This window comes from Balaenoptera ricei, chromosome 15 (genome assembly GCF_028023285.1).
Source record: "Balaenoptera ricei isolate mBalRic1 chromosome 15, mBalRic1.hap2, whole genome shotgun sequence".
Classification (NCBI taxonomy): Eukaryota; Metazoa; Chordata; class Mammalia; order Artiodactyla; family Balaenopteridae; genus Balaenoptera; species Balaenoptera ricei.
Window position 1 is genome coordinate 66,885,402 of NC_082653.1, and position 27,345 is coordinate 66,912,746.

The window sequence follows — 27,345 nt, forward strand, 5'->3', positions numbered from 1 at the left end:
CATGGTATCTATAAAATAAGGCTCAGTAAAACCACAAGATTATGAAAAGGTGATTTAAAAATGTAACAGTATGCTTATAAACTAATCAATTTAAAATATCTTGTGGGGCTTCCCTGGTGGCACAGTGGTTGAGAATCTGCCTGCTAATGCAGGGGACACAGGTTCGAGCCCTGGTCTGGGAAGATCCCACATGCCGCGGAGCAACTAAGCCCGTAAGCCACAATTACTGAGCCTGCGCGTCTGGAGCCTGTGCTCCGCAACAAGAGAGGCCGCGATAGTGAGAGGCCCGCGCATCGCGTTGAAGAGTGGCCCCCGCTTGCCCCAACTAGAGAAAGCCCTCGCACATAAACGAAGACCCAACACAGCCATAAATAAATAAATAAATAAAATATCTTGTGGTTATAACATCATAGGCTAAATTCTGAAATAAAATATTGAGTAAATTCCTCTGCATTAGTGTCAATGTTCTTATAATTTGGTAACATAAATAGAATACCATCAGCTGCCGAGGAATTTTTAAACATATAGTATAGAAGCGTTTCTGAACCAAATCTCTGACCTGTTGGATTTCAAATCTTAGTTGAATAATTCTTCTGATATGTTGACATACAAATCAGAACCAATTTTCAAGGGTTGAAATAAAACTAAAGTTATAAAAGTTTTTAGAAAAACTTAAAATATTAGATTATCATAATTGAAAACAGTCTAGTGATTTTTATTGGTCACATTTTTATTCAAACAATTAAAAATAGTTTAAAATTTGTTTCAAGGTCTAACTGTAAAAGAAGGATATCATATGTTGTACACCTGAAACCAATATAATATTGCATGGCAATTATAATTCAATAAAAAGAAACAAGGATATCATATACTAGTATTGCTGCTTATTATATTTAATCTAATAAATACAGTTTACCAAGTATTTCATTTGTGGTTCTTCAAAAAAGTATGATAAATTTGGCATGGGTTAATATATGAAATATAAATAAAATAGTATAAGACATTATCAGAATACTCATAATGTGTGGGAATTCAAGGGGCAATCAGGATTCATACATGAACAGAAGACAAATTAGATAACTGGTCAATGAAATTAGAAGCCTGTGAAATTCTTTTTTCTATTTTCAGTGTGTGTGTGTGTGTGTGTGAGAATGTGTTGAATAGCCTCAGTGTAGCTTACAGAGCTCAGATACACTATGTCCTCACAACTTGTAGCCCTATACAAATTTTTTTTCTCTTTACTGCAGTAAAAGTCACATTGAGCTAAAAACATAGTTTACATGTAAAAAAAAAGTCAATTCCTCATTGAAGGTCTGAGTCTCAATGAATTTTTAGTAGAAAAATCTACATTTCTGTCACAAATATGGCTTGTTTCTGGAGAGTTAAAAGTGAGTCCCCCTGGGGAATGAGACAGAACTATGCTGTTGGCTCTCTCCTTTTGAAGTGTTTGTTCCCATTTGAAATAACCACAACATTTTCTCTTTTCTTGGTACTTCCCAATAGGACAACAATAGAAGACTTTTCCATGGTTCGGTCCATTATTAGAAGCAACAAGTCTCTTAGATCTTCGGCCACACTTGCATAAAGGAGGTGTTATTTTCCCACCCTTCCAAGGATCTTGTACATTAACTGTAGAAGTTAAGATAGAAGGGAGAACCTTCCTGGAAGAACTTCCCCCTGGGGAGCCATTAGATGATGTAGGCTTTTCTTCATGAATAGTGAAGGTCTGTTTTTTTGCTGGTGGGAAAGGTAGGGGACTGGATGGATTCCTCTTAGCACCACCTAAATGAAGAGGATGTTTCCCCAAAACTAAAGGATGAGACATATTGGCATTAACACTGTTGAAGCTACTTGATTTACATTCAGGTAACTTAAAGTCAAAAGCATCTGAACCTGGATCTTTGGCTTCTTTTATATTATAAATAGTAGTATGTGGACTCTTATATACAATAGACTTAGAGGTATCAGATTTTTGAGGAGTTTCTTCTGTGCCTCCAAAGTTTTCTTGACTTAACATCTCAGATTTTTCTAAAACCATTAATCTTTCTCCAGAATTAAGTGAAGTGTCTAAGTTTGAGTCACTAATGGGAGGCATACAATATATATTCTGCTCAGGTTGAGATGGTGGCAGTAAAGCTACATCCTCCCAATCAGCCAACATAGGTAAACAATCAAGAGCAGAACTCATTTCCATATCAGAAACATTATTAACAGATGAAATGGTAGTTGAAACAAGTATCAATTCTGAACCAACTGTTGAAGACTCAGAATTGGTATTAAATGCAAGATGTTGGTTTATTTGCTTCTGCATAGGTGTATTCAAACTGGAAGACTGTAACTGCCCCAGAGAGGTCCAGGACTCAGTATTAAAAAGAGATAAACAGCTTTTGACATTCTGAAGACCTGCTTTTCCATTGCCCTTTAGTTGTAACTGATCTTGCTGTACCTTTATAGGAAAATTCACACCAACTGACTTCATTTGAACTTCCTCGTAGGATTTTATTGTATTTTTAGGCTCCCCACCATATATGCTGGGATCATGAATGCTACTGTTGCAGGCTGATATTTCTTCAACTTGATCCATATTCAAATTTCTGGTGAAAATGTTAGGATTCCTCTTAGTGGGAACCTATGATTTCATAGACAAATCCAACAGCTTTAGACATTCTGCATTCATAATTTCTTTAGTACACATTGTATGACAAAAAAGAAAAATGTCATCATTGATTTATAAATGATTGCATACATGACATCTACATTTCAACTTGCCTATGATTACTTCTGGAGTTTGAAATAACAGAATAAAGAGGTAAGACACCACTAACCTTGTTCAAGGACCTTGTAATTTTCATTAAGCAACCATCCCTAATCATTTTCCAAGCAAGAAGGGCAGTATTCCTAGAATCATCCAACCCTGAGGAAAGAGATATCAAACACTGAACTTAGTGGTACCACTGTAAAGAAATATAGCAAAAAATACCACCACTTAAGCAGACATTGGAACATACTGTTGGTTTTCTGATCATCTACTAATTTTAATCATAAAAAATGGTCTTGTAGAAAGCTGTGGCAGCCTTACCAATGAAAGATTTCTCACATTTACAGAGGAGGAGGTGAAATTTTGTTAGACAGTTCGAAAATATATGACCGAGTCCTGCCCACACTGTCCAGGGAGTGCACGGAGAGCGGCTGCCCATAGGAGACCTACAAGCAGATGCCAGGCCCAGCCCCTGCGGTCCCAGGAGTGCGTGGATAACCCTCACCCCTAGGAAGGCCACAAGAAGCCACCAAACCTGCCCCTGCTGTCCTGGGAATGCGTGGAGACCACCTGCCCATACAAGACCCGAGAGCAGGCGCCAAGCCCTGCCCCCACTGTCTCGGGAGTGTGTGAATAGCAGTCACCCATAGGAGACCCATGAGCAGGTATTCATCACTGGTACTGGCCTGTAATTTTCTTTTTTTGTGGTATCTTTGTCTGGTTTTGGTATCAGGGTGATGGTGGCCTCATAGAATGAGTTTGGGAGTTTTCCTTCCCCTGCAATTTTTTGGAACAGTTTCAGAAGGATAGGTGTTAGCTCTTCTCTAAATGTTTGATAGAATTTACCTATGAAACCATCTAGTCCTGGACTTTTGTTTGTTGGGAGTTTTTTAATCACAGTTTCAATTTCATTACTTGTGATTGGTCTGTTCATATTTTCTGTTTCTTCCTGGTTCAGTCTTAGGAAGGTACAACTTAGGAAGTTGTACCTTCCTAAGAATTTGTCCATTTCTTACAGGTTGTCCGTTTTATCTGCATACAGTTGCTAGTCTCTTATGATCCTTTGTATTTCTGTGGTGTCAGTTGTAAGTTCTCCTTTTTCATTTCTAATTTTATTGATTTGAGTCCTCTCCCTTTTTTTCTTGATGAATCTGGCTAAACGTTTATCAATTTTGTCTATCTTCTCAGAGAACTAGCTTTTAGTTTCACTGATATTTGCTATTGTTTTCTTCTTCTCTATTTCACTTATTTCTGCTCTGATCTTTATGATTTCTTTCCTTCTACTAAGTTCAGGTTTTGTTTGTTCTTCTTTCTCTAGTTGCTTTAGGTTCCTGAGGTAAGACTGTATTGCTATAAACTTCCCTCTTAGAACTGCTTTTGCTGCATTCCGTAGGTTTTGGATTGTTGTGCTTTTGTCTTCATTTGTCTCTAGTATCATTCTTTAACACCATTTACAAAAATAAACTCAAAATAGATTAAAGACCTAAATGTGAGACTGGACACTATCAAACTGTTAGAGGAAAACATAGGCAGAACGCTCTGACATAAATCGCAGCAATATCTTTTTTGATCTGTCTCCCAGAATGATGGAAATAAAAACAAAAATAAAGAAATGGGACCTAATTAAACTCAAAAGCTTTTTCACAGCAAAGGAGACCATAAACGAAACGAAAAGGCAACCCACAGATTAGGAGAAAATGTTTGCCAACAATGTGACAGAGAAGGGATTAGTCTCCAAAATTTGCAAACAGCTCATGTGGCTTAATATCAGCAAAACAAACAACCCAATCAAAAAAGGGGCAGAAGGCCTAAATAGACATTTCTCCAAAAAATATACAGATGGCTAAGAGGCACATGAAAAGATGTTCAACATCCCTAATTATTAGAGAAATGCAAATCAAAACTATGATGAGATATCACCTCACACCAGTTAGAATGGCTATCATCAAAAAATCCACAAACAATAAATGCTGGAGAGGGTGTGGAGAGAAGGGAACCCTCCTACACTGTTGGTGGGAATGTAAATTGGTGCAGCCACTGTGGAAAACAGTATGGAGGTTCCTTAAAAACCTAAAAATAGAGCTACCATGTGATCGTGAAATCCCACTCCTGGCAGGTATCTGGAGAAAAACATGGTCTGAAAGGATACATGCACCCCAATGTTCAGCGTTGTTTCCAAAACATGGAAGCAACCTAAATGTCCATTGACAGAAGAATGTATAAAGAAGATGTGGTACATGTATACAATGGAATATTACTCAGCCATTAAAAAGAATGAAATAATGCCATTTGCAGCAACATAGACGGACCTAGAGATTTTCATACTGAGTGAAGTAAGTCAGACAGAGAAAGATGAATATCAAATATCACTTATATGCGGAATCTAAAAAAAAATGATACAAATGAACTTATTTACAAAACAGAAACAGACTCACAGACTTAGAGAACAAACTTATGATTGGCAGGGGTGAGTGGGGAGAGGGATAGTTCGGGAGTTTGGAATTGACATGTACACACTGCTACATTTAAAAAGGATAACCAACAAGGACCTCCTGCATAGTACAGGGAACCCTGCTCAATATTATGTAACAACCTAAATGGGAAAAGGATATGAAAGAGAATAGACACATGTATATGTATTACTGAATCACTTTGCTGTACACCTGAAACTAGCACAACATTGTTAATCAACTATACTCCAGTATAAAATAAAAAGTTAAAAAAAAAAAAACCCTATAGGGTCATCTCAATAGATGCAGAAAAAGCTTTTGACAAAATTCAACATCCATTTATAATAAAAGCTCTCCAGAAAGTGGGAATAGAGGGAAATTACCTCAACATAATAAAGGCCATATATGACAAACTCACAGCTAACATCATTCTCAATGGTGAAAAGCTGAAAGCATTCCCTCTAAGATCAGGAACAAGGCAAGGCTGTCCACTCTTGCCACTTCTATTCAACATAGTTTTGGAAGTCCTAGCCACGGCAATCAGAGAAGAAAAAGAAATAAAAGGAATCCAAATTGGAAAAGAAGAAGTAAAACTGATACTGTTTGCAGATGATGTGATACTATGCATAGAAAATTCTAAAGATACTACCAGAAAACTACTAGAGCTCATTGATGAATTTGGTAAAGATGCAGGATACAAAATTAATGCACAGAAATCTCTTGCACTCCTATACACTAACAACAAAAGATCAGAAAGAGAAATTCAGGAAACAATCCCATTTACCATTGCATCAAAAAGAATAAAATACCTAGGAATAAACCTACCCAAGGAGACAAAAGACCTGTACTCAGAAAACTATAAGAAACTGATGAAAGAAATCAAAGACGACACAAACAAATGGAAAGATATACTGTGTTCTTGGATTGGAAGAATCAATATTGTCAAAATGACTATATTACCCAAAGCAAGCTACAGTTTCAATGCAATCCCTACCAAATTATCAATGGCATTTTTCACAGAATTAGAACAAAAATTTTAATTTGTATGGAAACACAAAGACCCTGAAGAGCCAAAGCAATCTTGAGAAAGAAAAAGGGAGCTGGAGGAATCAAGCTCCCTGACTTCAGACTATACTACAAAGCTACAGTAAGCAAAACAGTATTACACTGGCACAAAAGCAGATATATAGATCAATGGAACAGGATAGAAAGCCCAGAAATAAATTCACGCATCTATGGTCAATTAATCTATGACAAAGGAGGCAAGAATATACAATGGAGAAAAGACAGTCTCTTCAATAAGTGGTGCTGGAAAAACTGGACAGCTACATGTAAAAGAATGAAATTAGAACATTCTCTAACACCGTATACAAAAATAAACTCAAAATGGATCAAAGATCTAAATGTAAGGCTGGATACTATAAAACAGAGGAAAACCTACGCAGAACACTCTTTGACATAAATTGCAGCAATATTTTTTTTGATCTGCCTCCTAAAGTAATGAAAATAAAAACAAAAATAAACAATTGGGACCTAATTAAACTCAAAAGCTTTTGCACAGCAAAGGAAACCATAAACAAAACAAAAAGACAATCCACAGAATTGGAGAAAATATTTGCAAACAAAGCGACCTACAAGGGATTAATCTCCAAAATACACGAACAGCTCAAGCAGCTCTATGTCAAAAAAAACCCAAACAACCCAAATGAAAAATAGGCAGAAGACCAAAATAGACATTTCTCCAAAGAAGACATACCGATGGCCAAAAAGCACATGAAAAGATGTTCAACATCACTAATTATCAGAGAAATGCAAGTCAAAACTACAGTGAGGTACCATCTCACACCGGTAAGAATGGCCATCATCAAACAGTCTACAAACAATAAATGCTGGAGAAGGTGTGGAGAAGAGGGAACCCTCCTACACTGTTGGTGGGAATGTAAATTGGTACAACCACTATGGAGAACAGTATGGAGGTTTCTTAAAAAACTAAAAATAGAACTACCATATGATCCAGCAATCCCACTCCTGGGCATATATCCAGAGATAACCATAATCTGAAAAGATACATGCACCCCAATGTTCAGTGCAGCACTGTTTACAATAGCCAAGACATGGAAGCAACCTAAATGTCCATCAACAGAGGAATACATAAAGAAGACATGGTACATATATACAGTGGAACATTACTCAGTCATAAAAAAGAATGAAATAATGCCATTTGAAACAACATGGATGGACCTAGAGATTATCATACTAAGTGAAGTATGTCAGACAGAAAAATACAAAATATCGTATGATACTGGTCATATGTGGAATCTAATTTAAAAAAAAAGATACAAATGAACTTATTTACAAAATAGAAACAGACTTACAGATATCGAAAAAACCTTATGGTTACCAAAGGGGAAACATTGGGGGGAGGTATAAATCAGGAGCTTGGGATGAACATACACACACTACTATATATAAGATAGATAACAAACAAGGACCCACTGTATAGCACAGGGAACTCTACTCAATATTCTGTGATAACCTATATGAGAAAAGTATCTAAAAAAGAATGAATATATGTATATGTATATATGAATCACTTTGCTGTACACCTGAAACTAGCACAACATTGTAAATCAACTATATTCCAAAATTAAAAATAAAAAAATATATATGACCAACATTCTGTAGGGACCATGTTTTATGAGTAATCTAATAGCCTTGTTCAGTTTTTTCCCTAGTCCACTGTATTATTTGGGCATTTGTTTATAATCTCCATTTGATTCGGCTAATTCTTTTCATTCTTTTTAGCAAGTAGAAAGCCACTACATGACAGTCTTTATCTTACAATATTTTATGAAAGTGGTAATTTGAAAATCTTGGAAACAATTTGAATTGTATAGATTAGGGCTTTTTTCAGGCTGAAGGATATTCTTTGTTAATGACATCATCAAAAAATGAAGTTCAAATGAAAGATTGTATAAAGATAGAATGACTTACATAATAAAATTTTAAATTATACCAACCAAAGTGTTCTCGTCCCAAGAATTCTATTCCCACCTCCTGCAGGGCACCACTTAGTCCTTTTGGTTTTCTCCTATAGAAAATCTAGTCAAATAAAAGATAATATGTCTTAAAAATTGATTACTATTTGAAAGGCTATGTATTTTTTTTTTAAGTTTTTTTTTAAAAAAATATTTATTTATTTGGCTGCGCAGGGTCTTAGTCACGGGATCTTTGTTGCAGTATGTGGGATTTTTAGCTGTGGCATGTGGGATCTAGCTCCCTGACCAGGGATTGAACCTGGGCCCCCTGCATTGGGAGCGTGGAGTCTTAACCACTGGACCACCAGGGAAGTCCCTTAGGGGCTAGGTATTAACCATTTACTTCTCATAATTTTTATTCTATTAGATTTGGAATGTGCTTATTTTTGTGTTGTTCTATATATTTTAAGAAAAGTATTTATGTGAATGTTTCAAAGCAAAATATTTTGTTTGCAGAAACTCATACCCATGCGTGGGATAAAGTTTAATCATCTTTCAACAGAAAGAAAGTGAACATGCCCCCATCTTTGACCCTTACCTTGTAAGTTACTCTGAGATCAATCCAAGAATTAAGGAACACAGGTTTCAGCAACTGTTTTCTTTTACACTCATACTCCAGGCAAACCCCCAAGTCCCAGTCTGCATTAAGTATATTAAAATAGAACAAAGTCAATGATGCCAGCAGTTTTTACTTATGCTATCATTTACAAATAAAATGGTGAAAGATGATATAAAACAGAATAGCAGGACTTAGAATAATATATGAAAGCATATATTATACTATAATAGTATACTATATTTTAAATATAATATATACTACATATGGTATATATAACATACTATATAATATATAAAAGAAGAGTAAAATTTAATTGCCCTGGTAATATCTAACAATTATTCATAACTTACTATTAAGAAATTAGGTTGGTAACTAAGTTTCAAAATGATTTCTTAATAACCCACTAAAACACACTGATACTTCAGAAAGAAGAGTAAGGTGTCACATTACAAGGTCTAGATGGAAAAGATTATCTGCTTTCAACATTCTAGAAAATATTAATGTAATTGAGAAACCAAACATCTTACAGGGACCCTTTTGGGCTATACCCCACAGGCCTGCAAGCCCTGTACTTGCCCAACCTCACAACAGAATAAAGAGCCCGAATCAGTGACACAGACATCAAGGATTTAATGAACAGGGGGAACATACATGTCTGAAGCAAGGTCTTAGAGCGACACTCCACCACGTGAAGCAGATGGCAGCAGTCTTCTGCTAAGTGTTACCAGTCACAGGGGGAACTGACATCAGGTTGGCTCATGAGTTCCCAGGGAAACCAGCTGAGGAGCAAGCCCTTATGCCCCTTTGATAAGCTATCATGGTGGAGATATTCTGATCTAAAGATTAGAACAATCACTAGCTGGGGCCAGGGGCAAGTATGTATTAAGAGGGGAGGTCAGTCATGTGAGTAGGGTGTAAGTAAAGCAGGGACTGGTCAATCAGGGGATGTACAAAGAACAAGAGAACAGCCATCTTGAGTGGCCTGATCATACAGACCCAAGACTATCAGTGCTATGCTATCAATGGCACAGCATTGCTATCAATGACTATTAACGGGAATGCTCTAACATGGGCATAGAAAAGGTCTACTTTAAATGGCCCATTTTTCCCTTGATGTCTACATTAGAAGTGTGAAAGTATAAAAGCAAAGGTTGTGAGTTGAATAGGGACTCTTTTTTTTCCAAAGTTGTAGAAAATAGCATGCTAAGAGTTTTCACCAGTCTTTGCCTGGATTCAGGAGAACAGAGAGGAGCAGTCTAGAAAGATTCTTTAAAGTTAGGGCTTAAATTTTTAAGGCATTTAAAAAATTTAAAATATGAATAAATTTACTTTTCTTGGTTAACATCTGCTAGACACTTAGATTTCTTTTCGTGGCCCAGGAAGCTAACAAGTATAATTCCTACCAGAGATAAAGAATTACATGGTGGCAACACTACTCATTTATGATTGATAGATACAACATTTTTTTTTTACCTGACCAAGTAACAAATGCACATAATTTTACTTCAGAGGTAGAAATATCTGAAACCCTAGTAGCAAAAATAATTTTCTTCTGTTGCTGAATCTTCTGAATCCATTTACAGAACTGAGATAAGCAAATCTTCAGAGGGACTCCTTCATCAACTTGAGCCTGAATAGAGTCATAAAATCTGAATTCAACAACAGAATTCCATAATTATTGAGCACATAAGTAGGCAGTGTTGGGGGGATATACAACAAAAAAGAAGAAGTTCTAACTGGCAAAGAGTTCATCTAGTGAAAAGATGTTAAAACACATGGGAGAGAAATAATATAATGGTTAGAATTCTGCAAGGTAAGAAAAATTCGGTTGATCAATCTAAATCACACAGAAATACAATAAATACATCTCGAGCGACAGAAATTTGATGTCACTTAATTTCCATAAAATATGGAAATTGATATACATCTTTATAACACTATTCTTTCTTTCTTTTTTTTTTGGCCACACCACGTGGGATCTTAGTTCCCTGACCAGGGATCGAACCTGTGCCCTCGAGGTACCGCGTCTTAACCACTGGACCGCCAGTACAGCGTCTTAACCACTGGGAAGTCCAATTCTTTCTAATTTTTAAAGATTCCAATGGGCTTCTGGAGGGGACATTATTTCTCCTAACAGTGAATAAATCTAATTCCAAATGGCATATAGCTTTTATTTTCTTTTTGAAACTGATTTCTGAATTTTAATAGCTGCATCTCGCCTGCTTGTTTTTTGTTGGGGTGGGAGGATGAGAAGAGAAGTGAGGAAAAGAGAAGGGCATACCTGCTTTATGCCTGTTAGTTCCATGCAAAATTCAGAAAGAATTGGATGCTCCTGAGGCTGAACATAAGCATGGAACTCAGATTCAATCTCTCCAGTTGATGTGTTTAGCAATATAGCTGGAAATTCAACTACATGAAAGAATCATCAATTGACACTTGAATATACAATTGTTAAATTAATGCTGCAATCACTCTAAATTAAATATATATTACCATCATATAGCATTCATTATTAAAAAATCATTGTTTTAGTAAAAGCATATTAAAATGAACAAAGCAGTGTAATGTAATGGTTAAAGTTATGCCAAAGAATAAGTCAAACTATTAAAGTTACAGGTATATCTACTTAAAACTCTTGAATATATTTCCATAATTAAATATGAAGACCATATGAAAATTGAAACATACTTCTTTTTGCAAAGGCATTATGTTTTTTTCAGTTTCTATGCAATTGAGATTTTGTATACAATCCTAAAACAATTATTTTATATGATGACACATTTAGGTATTAGGTTTTTGGGTTTTTTGGTCAAGTCAGATTTTATAGTAAATTACCAATTCATAGATCATTTTGTTTTCTTTAACTGTTAACTGTTTTATATCTATAAACTTTAAAGTAACTTATCTAGTGTTACCTTTGGCCATTCGCAGTCAAGTTCAGACTTACTTATTTCCTGGCTACGGTGGCATTTCCCATCATTCCAACAAGTCGACTCAAAATCAATGACAATTAAGTAGTCAAACAACTGCTCTGCAAAAGATCAGAGTGTCCTTATGTTTTACCAGTGTTAAAAATGCAAGGCTACAGAAAATAAAGAAATGAAGCACACTACTTACTAGATTTGCTTCTTCCTAGATTTCCATTTGCCGGTGCAATTGACTTTCTCCTAATTAATCCAAGCTGCCTAAAAATGTAAAACGATCCAGGTATGCTCAACAAACTCATTCATACTCCTGCTTATATAAGCTAACAAACTGATGGTATAACCCTCATTATTAATGGATTAATGTATTGTGATTGAGAGGAAATTGAACTAGACTGGTTCTTTGCACTCTTTTGACTTTAGCAGTCATTCTACCTGCATGGGCCTCAAAGTGCATATTTGTAAACTTAGACCAATTATTTGTGCTCCCCTTATTTTACAGTAATACTGAGGAACTCAAGTGATTTTAAAGATGCATTGAAAAGCTAAGTTATTTTTGCTTTTGCATTTTTCAAGCCCTTGCTATGTGTACAGCACAGCTGAGAGGAGACAGGGCAGGTCCAGTCTTCTAGGAGCTTAAAATATCTGGGTAAAGAAACTAGATATCCATAGCAAACTACTGAAAGGTAATATATGATAAAGGATCCTTAAGGGCAATATGCTAAGTCCACAGAAAGGGAAGAGCTTGTTACCTGAAAACTGTGCTCCCCTCTTGGTGGCTGTCAAGCCAAAAGACACAACCAAGGCAAAGAGTGGGAGAAGGGGTTCTTCCCTGGTGGCTCAGTGGCTAAGAATCCGCCTGCCAGTGCAGGGAACACGGGTTCGAGCCCTGGTCCGGGAAGATCCCACATGCCGCGGAGCAACTAAGCCCGTGCGCCACAACTACTGAACCTGTGCTCTAGAGCCGGTGAGCCGCAACTACTGAGCCCGCGTGCCACAACTACTGAAGCCCACACGCCTAGAGCCTGTGCTCCGCAACAAAGGCAAGCCACAGCAATGAGAAGCTAGCGCACCGCAATGAAGAGTAGCCCCCGCTCGCCACAACTAGAGAAAGCCCGCGTGCAGCAACCAAGACCCAACGCAGCCAAAAATAAATGATAAAATAAAATAAATTAATTTAAAAAAAAAAGAGCAGGAGAGGGAAGGATTTATTATGTGCAGCAAGGAAGTAGAACAGCGGGGATCCTTTCCAAAGCAGTGTTTCTCTCAACTACAAAATTGGGGAAGTTTTCAGCTAAGGGTACATGCATATTCATGAAAGATTCCAAGCTTTAGCTGATAGAAGTCAAGAGGGTCAAAAAAGGTCAACATCAACATCCCTTGGGTTCCAGCTGATCTGGTGGTTGAGCGTCTCAGGCTAATCTTTACCACTGAAACAGAACTAGGAGTCTTTTTTTTTTTTTGGCCGCACCACGTGGCTTGCAGGATCTTAGTTATTCAACCAGGGATCGAACCCGTGCCCGCTGCAGTGGAAGCTTGAAGCCCTAACCACTGGACCACCAGGGAATTCCCAGAACCAGTGGTCTTTACAACTAATATATTATCTTTGCCACTGTTGCTTCTCTTGCCGAACAGTCGTTTGTTTCTGCATTCTTTTGTTCCTTTAAGATCATTACTTACTGAGACCTCTTCAAGGACAAGCATTGTGTCCAGGCTTAGATTACAAAATGGCTTCGGCCAAAAATGGCTTCTGTTATGTTAAGAAAGCCATGCCTGGTTCTCTTTCTCCAGGGAACCCCTACCCTAACTGCTTACATGCTTACTGAGGTCCTATGTGCCCTGAGACAAAACTACTGTGCTAAGTAGAGTTTAACTAGGTAGACACCTCCTGTTCTAGTTTTTTGTTTGACCTGTGATGGGGAGTTGAGAATAATGGCTAACACCTACTGACCGCTTACTACATAGTAGGCACTGAACTAAGATGGTGACCTCCTTTCATCCTCAACAACTGTACAAAGTAGTCACTTTTGCTACCTATATTTAATGGATAAGAAAACGAACTCAGCAATTTGCCAGAAAACACATATTACGTCTGTGAACCCAGGATCATCCAACTGTGAAACCCATGCTATTCACTAATGCATTATACTGCTTCTATTAATCACAAACGTGAACAGCGTGTCCAAGAATGAGGAAAAAGGCCACAATGATTCTCCCTGTGAATTAAACGGATCACGAGTAAGTGGTGGGGTGAACGGCTTGATGAGTGCGGTCCGGGCTCCCTGCGACCTCCGAACGGCCCTCCAGGGTCGTTCTTAATAGTTTCCCGAGGCCTGGTATAAGCAGACTGTGGCTCAAGGGCACAGAGTCGAGAGCCTTGGTCCTTCCACGCTCGCGCAGAGGGCTGCCTGAGGCTCGAGACTGAGGTCCAGGCAGAGACCTTTCAGCCCGGGCCGGCCAGAACAGGTTGGGACGCCCGAGCTGCAGAGAACGGAGGCTGACACTGCGCACTCTGACGCGAACGCCAGCGCCGGACCGGGACCGACCCCCGCGCCGCCCGGAGCCCCCTAGCGTACCGTGCAAGCCTCTTGGTCGCCATTCCCGACGCTCCTTTCTCTTCACAGCCCAACTGCCGGAAGTCGCTGTACTCCCACTTCCGGCCCATTCAAACGCCGCGCGCCGCTGAGGAGGCAGCGAAGCGGTCGGCTCCGCCCAAGGCTGAGGCAGCTGCTGGGGTTGTCGGTGCTCTCCGCTCTGCTTCTCTTCCGCGTCTTCGGGGAATCTGTGGGGTGGGGAGTGGTTTTAGCAGGGAAGCAGCTAGACAGCGCCCCCCTTCCCTCTTTTCCAACGGGCGGAGGCGAGTTTGCGGTTGGGGAAGCGTATCGAATCCGGCCTCTGGCGTCGACTGTAAAGCCGATTGGCTTGGTGCGGCGTGGTTTTCTGCGCCGCGTTAACGGGGAAGACCGTTGGCACCCTCTCTTTCCGCGGCGGGCGGGGAGCGCTTCGTAAACTGAATTAAGGAGAAGATCTGAGGAGGGTTGTAGGCTGTCGAAGCCCTTGTGCTCCCCACTCAGGAGACGGCCCGGGCCATCTGGGCGTCGTGGTTTTCTCATCTCTAACCGATCTTTCTCCACAGGCTCATGGAGCCAGAGAAGGAAAGGACCGGGAGGACCCCCAAAAAGGGCAGGAAGAGGAGGCGGGTCCCGAATAAGCCGGTCGGGGCGTCTGAGGTGATGAGAGACCCGTGGGATCTTGAGGAGAGGCAGCAGCCCGAGGCCAAGGTGAGCAACGGGGGATCCCGAATGGGCGGCCCGAGGCAGTTTGGAGCTCCCAAATGATAATACAATACCACATACCTTAGGGCTGATATTGGCGGTTTAAAACAGGTGTTGTGCCTGGCACACGGGAAGCATGTTCGTTCAACAGATATTTATTGAAGTCTTCTGTGTGCCAGGAATTGCTCTAGGTTCTGGAAGTATCCCAGTGCATAAAAGCACAAAATCCCCTGCCCTCGTGCAGTTTACATTCCCAGAGGGGAATAAGATTGATGATCATCTCTATCATTTATTGAGAGCTAAATAATGCCTTTCATCCCTTTAGTCATCAGATTTCTATTGTCTTCCTTGGCACTTGGGGTACATCAGTGAATAAACAGAGATCGCTACTACCTTTCTAGTGGAGAGAGAAAGAAGATAAACAATAGATAATGATAAATCAGTTATACAGAAGGGAATTAGTGCTATGAAAACGTTTTTTAAATGGGATTCCTTTTTCTTTTTTTTTGCCCTATCCGATTGGCAAAGCAATTTTTTAAAGGTTAACGCGGTGGAAAGTCGAAGGAAGTTGACAATCTCATCACTTTATTTTGAAACAAACTTAAAGAAAATTTGCAAGGACAGTATCAAAAACTACCCCCCAGCCAACATTTGAAAGTACTGTAGTTGCTAACAGAATGCCTCCCCCCACCCATATTTTAGTGTTTACATATTTCCTACAAACAATCTACATAACTAAAATGCAGCCATCAAAATCAGGAAATAACATGGCTATATTGCTACCATCTAATACTCAGACCCCATTCAAGTTTCTCCAGTTGTTCTAATAATGTCCTTTTTAGCAATAAGATCAAGTCTAGAATCATGTGTTACAGTTAGTTGTCATGTCTCCTTCAATCCAAACAACTGTTCAGTCTTTTCTTTGACATTTGTGACATTACTACCTTTGAAGAATCCTGGACCAGCTATTTTGTAGAAGTTAGGTTTGTTTGTTTCCTCATTAATTAGATTCAGATTATACATCTTTGGCAGGAATATCACAGAAGTGATATTCTGTTGTCTTGTATTTTATCAGGTTGTACACAAGTTTGATTTGTCCCATTACTGGTGGTGTTAACCCTGATAACCTGATTAAGAACGTGTGTGCTAAACTTCTCTAAAGTTACTCTTTTTCTCTGTTATTTTGTGGGGAGATGCTTCCTCATTAAACTTGCAGTTTATTCATTTTTTTATTAGTATGAATTTGTGGATACCTATTTTATTCATTGAGTTATAATCCATTACTGTATTTATTTTGCTGCTCAAAATATCCCAGATTTGGCCATTAAGCTAGCTTCTGTGTCCCTTTAACATGACCCCATCATGCTTGAGCATTTCCTTATTTTTCTGGCACACAAAGATGTTCCAGACTCTTCTGTGCTTTCCCTGCCCCAGCCCTGGAATCAGCCACTTCTTCCAGGAGACTTAGTTCTTTTTAGTGGAGAGTGACATTTAGAAATCAAGATCTGGGTGCTAGATGTGTTTATTGCTATTGGTATGTCACTAATCCCAAAAAGAGAGCTAGGAAATATCTGTGTATAAGTTTATACACACATACGTATGTTTACATTTAAATATTTTTCTGTATACATATTGAAAAACTGAATTCATATCAATATCTCTACTTCCAATCCAATTCCACAGGGTTCATTCTAGTTTTCTCCCTTTTCATATTTATAACTTCCTTATATAACAGTGAGAAACCTGACTCCCATTATCTTAGTATATTTGATCAGTCCCCCATTGCTGCCATTGCCCTACACCCTCACACCTTCCTTACCCTGCTTGGGCCCTTGTCATTCTGCATCTTATACCAGGTCACTCTCCTATGTGAATGCCTTCATTGCTGCTCTGACAAGCTACTACCCTCATCCTTCTCACATGGACACCCACACCCTTTTCAGGCTTTGAATTCGGTGACAGCCCTATTTGTCCCTCAGCATTGATGCCCTCCTTACTGTAAAGAATTTCTGACATCTGATGCCAGCCTCACTGCTCTCCAGTTGCCACTGCATGGATGCCCTCCTCATACCGCTTAGGCTTTGACACTTCACATTGGGCCACTGTCCTGCATATATATCCTGGGTTCCTACCCCTAGTCCTGGGCTTTCTCCCCTATAGGATGCCCTCCTCACCCTGCTCAGGCTCTGACATCGCATGTTCGGCAACCATGATTACTCACTGCCACATAGATTCCTTACTCATACATTATCAATATCATATAGTTTTGTTTGGTAAATATAAATTGGTATATTCTTTCAGGAGTTAGCAATATTGTCAGAATATAAGATATACATGCTTATTTTGACCAGGAATTTATCCTGAGAAAATAGGTGTACAAGGATGCTTATCATAATATTGTTCATAATTTTTTAAAACAACAACAGTGTCATCAATAGGGAATTTTTTTCAAATAAATTATAAGTTTTAAGTAAATTGAAAGAGTGGACTATTATTAAAATTGACTTTTGTTATGTTTAACAGATATGGAAAGATATTTACAGATTATTATTTTTTTTGGCCACGCTACGCAGCTTGCGGGATCTCTGTTCCCTGACCAGGGATTGAACCTGGGCCGTGGCAGTGAAAGCGCCTAGTCCTAACCACTGGACTGCTAGGGAACGCCCCAATTTTTTTCTCTCTGTCTTTTTTTTTTTCTTGGTGGCGGGAGTTGGTTACAAAACAATGTAAAGTATAATCCCTTGGGAAACATATAAAGTAGAGATGAAAAGAGTTTGGGCTTTGCAGCCTGCATTCTAGTCTTTGTTCTGCCACTTATCTGTTCCTCCATTTCTTTATCTGTAGCTTGCATTCTAGTCTTGGTTCTGCCACTTATCTGTTCATCCATTTCTTTTTTTTTATTTTATTTTTGGCTGCGTTGGGTCTTCATTGCTGCGAACAGGTTTTCTTTAGTTGCGTCGAGCGGGGGCTACTCTTCGTTGTGGTGCGTGGGCTTCTCATTGCGGTGGCTTCTCTTGTTGTGGAGCATGGGCTCAGTAGTTGTGGCTCGCAGGCTCAGTAGTTGTGGTGCACGGGCTTAGTTGCTCCGTGGCACATGGGATCTTCCCGGACCAGGGCTCGAACCCATGTCCCCTGCATTGGCAGGCGGATTCTTAACCACTGTGCCACCAGGGAAGCCCCTGTTCCTCCATTTCTTTATCTGTAGCTTGCATTCTAGTCTTGGTTCTGCCACTTATCTGTTCCTCCATTTCTTTATCTGTAAAATGGGGATAACAGTAGTGCCCACTTGAGAAGACTTAAGAATTAAATGATTTAATAGATATAAAGTGCTCAGAACTATAAATGACTAATAATAAGTGTTCAACATTAGCTTTAAACAGTCACAGGGGAAAATAGCAATAATAATAATAATAATACCTGGTTTAAGTACTTATCTTAGGGTATGTCAGGCACTGGCCTCAGTACATTGCACTTACAATGTACCTCATTGGTCTTCCCAGTAATCTCATGAGGTAGGATTGTAGTTATTCTGTAAATGAAAAAACTTAGTCTTAGAGAGCTCAAGGCACTTGTCCCTAAGCTCTTAACATCTTAAGGCACTTAAGATGGTAGAGCTTTGGGGGACTTCCCTGGTGGTCCAGTGGTTAAGAATCTGCCTTCAAGTGCAGGGACGTGGGTTTGATCCCTGGTCTGGGAACTAAGATCCCACATGCTGCGGGGCAACTAAGCCCACGCACTGCAGCTACTGAGCCTGCGCACTCTAGAGCCCGCCTGCCACAACTAGAGAGCCTGCGTGCTGCAACTACTGAGCCTGTGCACCACAATGAAAGATCCCACATGCTGCAACGAAGATCCTGCATATCGCAACTAAGACCCGATGCAGCCAAATAATTAAATAAAATTTAAAAAAAAAATGGTAGAGCTTGGTATTTGAACTCAGGTAGCGTGACTCCAGGGCTTGAGCTCCTAACCACTATTACTCTGCTGCCTCCCAGACCAAAATGAAAGTGGTATTACTTGTACTTGAATTGTACAAATACAGGTGACTTATTTTCACTTATTTGTTGTGTTTTATCTGTTTTACCCTTCTCTATTATCTGACTCTTTTTTAACAAGCATGAATTACTTTAATAACTATATGTAAGTACGAAGCTATTTTAAGGAGAGTCTTAAAGTCTGACTCCTTAGGTTAGACCACATTGATCATCTATGAACTGGCTCCCACTTCTCTCTTCTCTCATATCTCTATCGCTCTGCAACATGCAGTCTTGACTCCAGCCAAACCAAACTAAGTGTTTAGACACAATGTTTCCTCCTACCTGGCTGACTCATTATTTTCAAGGTTCAACTCCATTATTTTCATCTCAGTGATGCTATCTCCAAAACTCTCCAATCCCCAAGGCAGTTAGTTAGCCTCCTTTGCTCCCTTACCTTTATAGTAGCACCCACATTATATTGGAATTACCTGTTTCTGCATTTTTCCCCCTAGTAGAGTGGACTTCTTGAGAGCATGAGTCATGTTTTATTCATCTTGCTATCCCTAGCACATAACCAAGTGTCTATAATTAAGGTTCTGTATCAGTGTTTATTAAATATCCTATTAATAATGTCATATCACAGTTTGTTTTAGACCTTCATTTCTAATTAGTAAGAACCCTCCTTATGTTTAGAGTATGCGAAAATAATAGAAACTAGAATATTTAAAAATTTGCCGTGTTTTGTTGATGTTCTTTATAATCATAATTTGTTATACTCTGATTTATCTTTGCAGAAAGCCCGCTTATCTGCCATTTTATTTGCTGGAAACCGTGAAATAACTCATGGTCAGCTATGTGAATTGCTGAAGCGTGCAGTTCTGGGCAAATGCAGTGTTCCTAAACCTAGGTATGAGAAGAACGTAAATGGTGGGTATAGACCTGAGGTTTCATATTGGTATCTAGAGGACCATGTCTGCCTGACGTTTTTTATTTGCCACACAGAATGTCCTAAATTTTTTTTTTTACAAAGTTGCCAACAATTTAAATTGGGAATCCCTTTATATCCATATTTTTTACTTCTTCGAAAAACTCTGGCAACTGTCCCTATGGCAACAATTTGTTGAAGCTGAATAGTGGCCTCCTGTTATAGATGTACACTTCAGTGTCCCACCTGGCCTGCTTCCCTTATTTACAGTATCTGTCTGGCTGCTATAGGTATTTTGGTTTATAACCTCCAGTGGAGACCTGATTGAAATAACATGATCATGTATTAAGAATCCCAATCTTTTTTCTTCTTTTACAAATCAAGGGCAAAGAGAATTTTACTATTCTGATATCCTCAATGCCATTATTAAATGTCTAATGAAAATTGCATTTCTGTATGTACCAATACACAGTAGAGAGATTTTCATATGTACACTTCCGTCTGGGGGTGGAGTGGCTACGTACCTCAAAAGCCCGCTTCTGCCTTAACAGATATGGTCATTGCTCTGTCACTTTATCTGAACTGGCTTTCTGGAAGCTGGTCATGTTACTGGCTTAGGAAGGACTGTAGAGCAGATTGGGATCTTGAAGATATGCCTTTGTAAACTGAGCTTAATTAGTTCCAATTTAAAACAAATCTTAATAGGATTTTGGATTTGAATGCATTGTGTTTCACTTGGTATTATACTTGATTTGAATGGAATAAATAATTATCTCAAGAGATCTTTATTTGAATTCTGTGCAGTAATAGCTGTTCTCCATTTCCAGGCAGTCAGTGAGTGATGATAAACTCCAATATCTGTTGCTCAGTGCTTTTTTCACACTTCCCTTCCGTATGTCTGTAACTGACTTGACGGTATCAGTCTTAGCTTTGTTGGTTTGATTTTTCAACAGCGGGTGCCAGCTTTTTCACCAAAACCACCTGAACAACGTGGTGGTTTTTATACTGCAGGGAATGAATCAGCTACACTTTTACAGGTTCTATTTGGAGTTTGGGTTTCTCCGAAAGGCATTCAGACACGTAAGTTAAGAAAACTTTGTATTCGGACCTGAGTCAGGTCCTCACACTCAGAGATTAGTGCACATGTCTCAAGTTGTGCTCCTTGGCAACCTGATTGAACAAGCAATAGAAGTTGTAGAAAGCTAAAAAGATTACGCTTGATACCTGAGATTAGATTGTTGAAATTAGATTTATCTCTGATTTTTTTCTTTGGTAATCTAGGCAAAACCCTTAATCCCAGATTGCAATCTAGTTCCCAGATTGTAGTTGATATTGTCACATTTTATTTGGGCTTTGGCATTTTCAAAAATTGTAAAATTTACGTAAAATCTATATTTTTTGGCCTCTCTTGACAACATCACAAGATTAGGTTCCCTTAAAATAGTATCTGGAGCTGAATAGCAGCTGTCTTTAGAAAGGGCATGTGCTCTCCATTTTACCATAGCCTCCTCCATTCTTTATCAGACTGTTTCATCCATTTACCCCTGAGAGCATTTGAATTGGTGAGCCCTAACCTAACCCCCTTGGGTCTCCATTTTCTTTTTTATTTATTTATTTATTTATTTATTTATGACTGTGTTGAGTCTTCGTTTCTGTGCGAGGGCTTTCTCTAGTTGTGGCAAGTGGGGACCACTCTTCATCGCGGTGCGCGGGCCTCTCACCATCGCGGCCTCTCTTGTTGCGGAGCACAGGCTCCAGACGCACAGGCTCAGTAATTGTGGCTCACGGGCCCAGTTGCTCCGTGGCATGTGGGATCTTCCCAGACCAGGGCTCGAACCCGTGTCCCCTGCATTGGCAGGCAGATTCTCAACCACTGCGCCACCAGGGAAGCCCCTCCATTTTCTTTTTTTTTTTTTAATTTTTATAGCTACTTTATTTATTTATTTATTTATTTATTTTTGGCTGTGTTGGGTCTTCGGTTCGTGCGAGGGCTTTCTCTAGTTGCGGCAAGCGGGGGCCACTCTTCATCGCGGTGCGCAGGCCTTTCACTATCGCGGCCCCTCCCGTTGCGGGGCACAGGCTCCAGACGCGCAGGCTCAGTAGTTGTGGCTCACGGGCCCAGCTGCTCCGTGGCATGTGGGATCTTCCCAGACCAGGGCTCGAACCCGTGTCCCCTGCATTAGCAGGAAGATTCTCAACCACTGCGCCACCAGGGAAGCCCCCTCCATTTTCTTTTTTGCTTTCATCTATTGAACACTACCTATGTGCTAGGCCCTGTATTAATCATACTATATGCATCATCTTTAATTCTTACAATAGTCCTGTAAGAGATACTTTTTTATTCCCATTTTATACATAAGGAAACTGAGTAAAGCACCCAAGTTACAGCTAGTAAGTGGAATTTACAGCTGGAATTGAAGCCCAGGTGAGCCTGAGACTTGAACTCTCAATCTCTTTGCTTTTCTGTGTCATCCACCTGGCATGTTATCCACTAAAGTAATAGATATGAAAGTGCTTTGAAAAATATAAGGAACTTTGCTTTTCTAAGTTATACATTTTTGTAATGTTTGTTTCTTTTGTATAGTGTGTAATTAGAGAAGCAAAGAAAACTTCTGGGGTAGGATAAATGTGGCTTCACTTATTTAGTCACTTTTACAATTTAAGGAAACAGTCCTCATTTTACAATGCAAACAATTAAGGTCCAGATCTTTCATAGCACTGAGCTGACAATAAAAGTCTAGGTCTGAAAGTATTTTAACTGTTTTCAAGCATTTTTGTAAAAACCTATTATGTATCTTCAGAAATTCTGCTTGCCTCCCCCATCATCTGATTTCCTAGCTGATATCATTGGGCTGCAAAAGAAACAAATAATTGGGGATCTGCCTAAAGAAATGGAAGGTATGACTATAAGTAACTTAAGCAGAAAAGCAATTGTGTGTGTGTGTGTGTGTGTGTGTGTGTGTGTGTGTGTGTTTTAAGGAAAAAATGGGTAAGTACCAAGGGGGATTAGATAGCAGGAAACATAACCAGGGTTCATGCCTCAGAAATCATTTGGTTAGGTTGGATAGCTAAGTCTGCTCCCTGGATATCACTGACACTGGACTCAAACTGTCACTGGGTCTTTGTACCCACAAGTGTACACATGGGAAGGAAAATCTTGCCTTTGACTAATGTAGGGGATGCTCACTAATACTACTCACAGTGGGGAATAGGCAGATTTAGATGCTGGCCAGCTAAACTATAAATATCCATGATAGCAGTGTTTTTCAAACTGGGTTGTGTCCTGTTAGCAAGTTATAGCTGACCTTCTCTTTTGGGGGGAGAGGAGGTGAGTGATGGAATAGACCTTAACAGTTCATTGCACATAGTAAGGTAAGTATTGTTCAATGCTTTTTGTATGTTTGTTCAGAAATAATTAAATTATTGAATAGTTGCACTGAGGGGACATGAAAAAGTGGTGAGGAATAACTAGTGATTCCTTTCCATATCCTCCATGACTGTGTTTCCTGTTATCTTCTGTCTCAAAAGCATCTAACTTCCTACCTTTCCATTGTTCCCCTTTCCTTCTAATAGATGTCCATATCGGACCTGCAGCTTTGTTTAATTTGACCTCCCACTGTATTTTAAACATCTTTGAGTGAATCACAGAGTAGTCATTATGAGATTCAAAACTCAGGTAAAGTGCTCCGCAACAAGAGAGGCCGCGACAGTGAGAGGCCCGCGCACGCGATGAAGAGTGGCCCCCGCTCACCGCAACTAGAGAAAGCCCTCGCACAGAAACGAAGACCCAACACAGCCAAAAATAAATAAATAAATAAATTAAAAAAAAAAAAAAAAAAAAACTCAGGTAAAGACATTGAGTTGTAAAAGAAAAGGGTGTAATCAGAAAAAAGAAATTGATGTGATTGAAGAATATAGGTTGTTAAGGATGATTAGGGGGTGGAGATGGAATAAGAGGGCGGGTAGTGGTGAGAGATGAGGCTTAGAGGTAGGTTAAAGCTTTGTCTTACAGGCTGTAAATGCCATGCTAAGGACTTTGGATTTTATCCTGTAAGCATTGAGGAGCTAGAGGGTTATAGCTACTTCTCTGTCCTCCTAAGGATTTTGCTTCATTTTCCCAACCTAAATTAATATCGAGGTCCCCAAGATATAGTCCATACACTTTAATCTTTCTTCAGTTCTCTTTTGAAATATTCATCTGTTCTTCCCCGGTTTATCCATCACTCTTCTGTGGATAACTCCTCTGTCTTTAGGTTTGATATCCCAAACTCCAGGCCTGCATTTTCAACTGCTACCTGGATGCAGGATGCAGTATGGATGGATGTAGGATGTAGGATGTTGCTACCTGGATACTCCACTGTACCCTCAATCATAGCATATATAAAAGCATTTTTCTTATCCCTAAATAGCAGACTCCCAACTTCAAATCCCCTTTTCTGTTGGTACTGTTTTTCTCTAAGCCACCAGTATTGAATTTTAGAATTACTTTTCTTTTGGCTCTCCATACCCAATCTTCACGGCTCATTCCCTTTGCTATTAAGAATCTATTCAAATGTTACTTTATCAGAGAGACCTTCCCTGATTATAAAATATATTACATTAACCCTTTTCCTGCCCCAGCACTCCCTTTCCTCCTTTTTCTCCTTTACTTTTCTCCATAGTCCTTATCCTCACCTGCTGTATTATGTATTTGTTTGTTTATTGTCCATCTTCCCAACTAGAATTTAAGTTCACCTAGAATTTAAGAGAATTTTGTTGATTTTGTTCATTGGGGAATCTACTGGCTAGAGCAATGCCAGGCATATAATAAGTACTCAGTAAATATTTTGTTGACTGAACTGAATTACTCTGTCACTATGCTCTACCAGTTTTTCCTTTTTTAAAAAAATATTTATTTATTTGTTTGCTCCGGGTCTTAGTTGCGGTTTGTGGGCTCCTTAGTTGCGGCAGGCGGGCTCCTTTAGTTGCAGCTTGGGAGCTCCTTAGTTGTGGCATGCGAACTCTTAGTTGAGGCATGCATGTGGGATCTAGTTCCCTGACCAGGGATCTAACCCAGGCCCCCGACATTGGGAGCGCAGTCTTAACCCATGCCCCCTGCATTGGGAGCCAACAGGGAAGTCCCTCTACCAGTTTTTCTTGTGTAATGTTCCTTTCTTATAACCTTTTTCCTCCGTCCACCATCTTAATCCAGACTTTTTTTGTTTTTGCCAGAATTATTGCAAAGTCATTTCTCATTTCTCTCTTTACTTCATTTTCCACATACCTTTGAGGTTGATCTTTGTTAAAGTACTGTTTGGTTATGCCATTTCCCTTCTCAGGAACTTTCTGTTGCTCCACCTTATATATGGAATGATGGACTAAAGTTCAAACTCTTGAGCCCGGCATTCACAGTGGTCTACAATTCACTTTTATCCTCCTCTTTCAACCTTGTTTCTTTCTATTTTTTTAAAAATTTATTTATTTATTTATTTTATGGCTGTGTTGGCTCTTCGTTTCTGTGCGAGGGCTTTCTCTAGTTGCGGCAGGTGGGGGCCACTCTTCATCGCGGTGCGCGGGCCTCTCACTATCGTGGCCTCTCTTGTTGCGGAGCACAGGCTCCAGACGCGCAGGCTCAGTAGTTGTGGCTCATGGGCCTAGTTGCTCCGCGGCATGTGGGATCTTCCCAGACCAGGGCTCAAACCCGTGTCCCCTGCATTAGCAGGCAGATTCTCAACCACTGCGCCACCAGGGAAGCCCTCAACCTTATTTCTTATACTGCTCTTCTACAAAGACCTTTTTTTCTCCCCGACTGGTCTAGTCACTACCATACCAAGTTTGCTTTGTACATTGCTATCTTACCTGGGATGCCCTCTTTCCTTACTTCTGATTCTTTGGCTCTTTTGGTTGCAAGGACCAGACACTCATTGAGGCCACCTTAAGTGAGAGAGTATTATTTGAAGGATGCATGTGGACTAGAAAGTCATCAAGAATCTAAGTGCCTCTGGTGAAGAGCTGTTCTCCATCCCTTTCATGGCATCTTAGCTTCTTTGTTTTCTGTTCTAACTGGTGTGTTCTCTTTACTTCCTAGTTCAGTTCTGGAAGCAAGCAATGTGATCAGCTTAGCTAATTACCCTTGTCCCTTTTGAGCATGTCTTGACAAGGAATATCAAGTCACTGGTCAGTTTATAGATGGCTCCCTCTTTAGCCAAGTCCTCACTCTTAATCCAATCAGTAACCAGCCCTGCCTAAAGAACCAGCACCCCTGCTGGTGCTTGAGCAAGTGGTTAGGGGTGCAGTAGATTTAGCTAGAATGGGCTATTAGGAGTGGCAGACACTGTAACGGACTGGTCGAATACACCAAATATCTGAATTCTGCCTTTTCTTTAAGACTCAGCTAATCTTTTCTTCTCTTGAACCATCTCTAACCATCTCAGCCAGTATATTCTCCCTTTCCCTTTTATAGCTTTTATTATTATAACCCATTTGAGACTTATTTTCTCTTTGTGTTCTTTATAAGTGTATGAGAGTGCAAGCTCCTTTAAAGTTGGGGCTGGGTCTTAAAAATCTTTTGATCTTCATCATGCTTACCCTATACAACATTAAAAGGACATGTCCTCTGAGGCCTCTTAAACACAGATTCTAACATATGTACGATTGTCCTTGTTTCAGGGTCTTTACCTTCTTCCAGCTCAAAAGTCAGCATCAACCTGCAGAATGACCCCATCGTTCAAAAGTATGGCTCTAAGAAAGTAAGCTTGACCAGATGCCTTCTCACAAAGGAGGAAATGAAAACATATCACTTTCCATTACAAGGTTGGTTTAGATTTAACCTGATGTTGGTAACAGTGGAAGAATATCTATCAGTTTATTTAAAAATACTACTGTTGAAAGTTCATTTTTATGGGCTGCTTTCCAAGTGATTTATTCCATCTTCTACTAAAGAGGAAATACTTTCAGTGCAATGTTTCCTAAAGTGTAGGCTGTGTACCATTATTGATTTTAGGTAGTACGTGAACATGACCTTAAATATTGTGGGAAAATTATTCCTTTTTCATTTTTCTTTCATTCCTTAGTATATTGAAAAGAAGTCAATATGTCTTTAAAACTTTAACACTTCTCTGGTACTTCTAATCCTCCTCCCAGCCACCCCACCCCCATTTTCTTTAATAAATAGGACAAGTCTAGGCTCAGAGCCTTGGTCCATTATGTAGCAAGAATTTAATAAAAATTCTTTTATTTATTACCTCTTAATCAGAGCAGTCATGTTAAAATTTCTTAAAAAAAACAAAAAAACAAAAGCCCTATTGAGATATGATTAACCTACCATACAGTTCACCCATTTAAAGTATACAATTTCAATAGTATGTTTAGAGTTTTTCAACCATCACCACAATCAATTTAGAACATGTTCATCACCCCAAAAGAAACACTGTACTATCATTTCCCCCCAGTGCCCTTTA

The 27,345-nt window shown here is 39.4% G+C and overlaps 2 protein-coding genes across 15 annotated transcripts in view; one reads left to right on the forward strand and one right to left on the reverse strand.

The window, feature by feature from the left end:
* Positions 1-904: 904 nt before the first annotated feature.
* Positions 905-14,527, reverse strand: ERI2 (ERI1 exoribonuclease family member 2). Of its 6 annotated transcripts, XM_059897957.1 has the most exons (9): positions 14,306-14,526; positions 11,923-11,990; positions 11,753-11,836; positions 11,087-11,214; positions 10,279-10,435; positions 8,785-8,885; positions 8,229-8,310; positions 2,826-2,914; positions 905-2,629 (listed from the first exon to the last, which is right to left on the reverse strand). In XM_059897957.1, the coding sequence occupies exons 1-9, from the start codon at positions 14,392-14,394 to the stop codon at positions 1,295-1,297; spliced, it is 2,133 nt and encodes a 710-aa protein (XP_059753940.1). In that variant the 5' UTR covers positions 14,395-14,526; the 3' UTR covers positions 905-1,294. The 6 variants fall into 6 exon arrangements, with proteins under 6 accessions (XP_059753940.1, XP_059753942.1, XP_059753941.1 ...); XM_059897959.1 differs by lacking the exon at positions 11,923-11,990 and having other exon boundaries at positions 11,721-11,831; positions 14,306-14,372; XM_059897958.1 differs by lacking the exon at positions 11,923-11,990 and having other exon boundaries at positions 11,721-11,836; positions 14,306-14,356.
* The window catches only part of REXO5 (RNA exonuclease 5), an 80,877-nt gene continuing 67,926 nt past the window's right edge, over positions 14,395-27,345 (forward strand). For 4 of the 9 annotated variants that reach the window (XM_059897954.1, XM_059897951.1, XM_059897955.1 and 1 more), the window contains exons 1-5: positions 14,395-15,010; positions 19,776-19,888; positions 20,860-20,986; positions 22,708-22,804; positions 26,555-26,698. In XM_059897954.1, coding sequence (XP_059753937.1) covers positions 14,870-15,010; positions 19,776-19,888; positions 20,860-20,986; positions 22,708-22,804; positions 26,555-26,698 — 622 coding nt within the window. In that variant the 5' untranslated portion in view covers positions 14,395-14,869. Of the gene's footprint in view, positions 15,011-19,775; positions 19,909-20,859; positions 20,987-22,707; positions 22,805-26,554; positions 26,699-27,345 lie in introns of those variants that run through there. The other 5 variants (XM_059897947.1, XM_059897948.1, XM_059897949.1 and 2 more) reach the window with 5 other exon arrangements.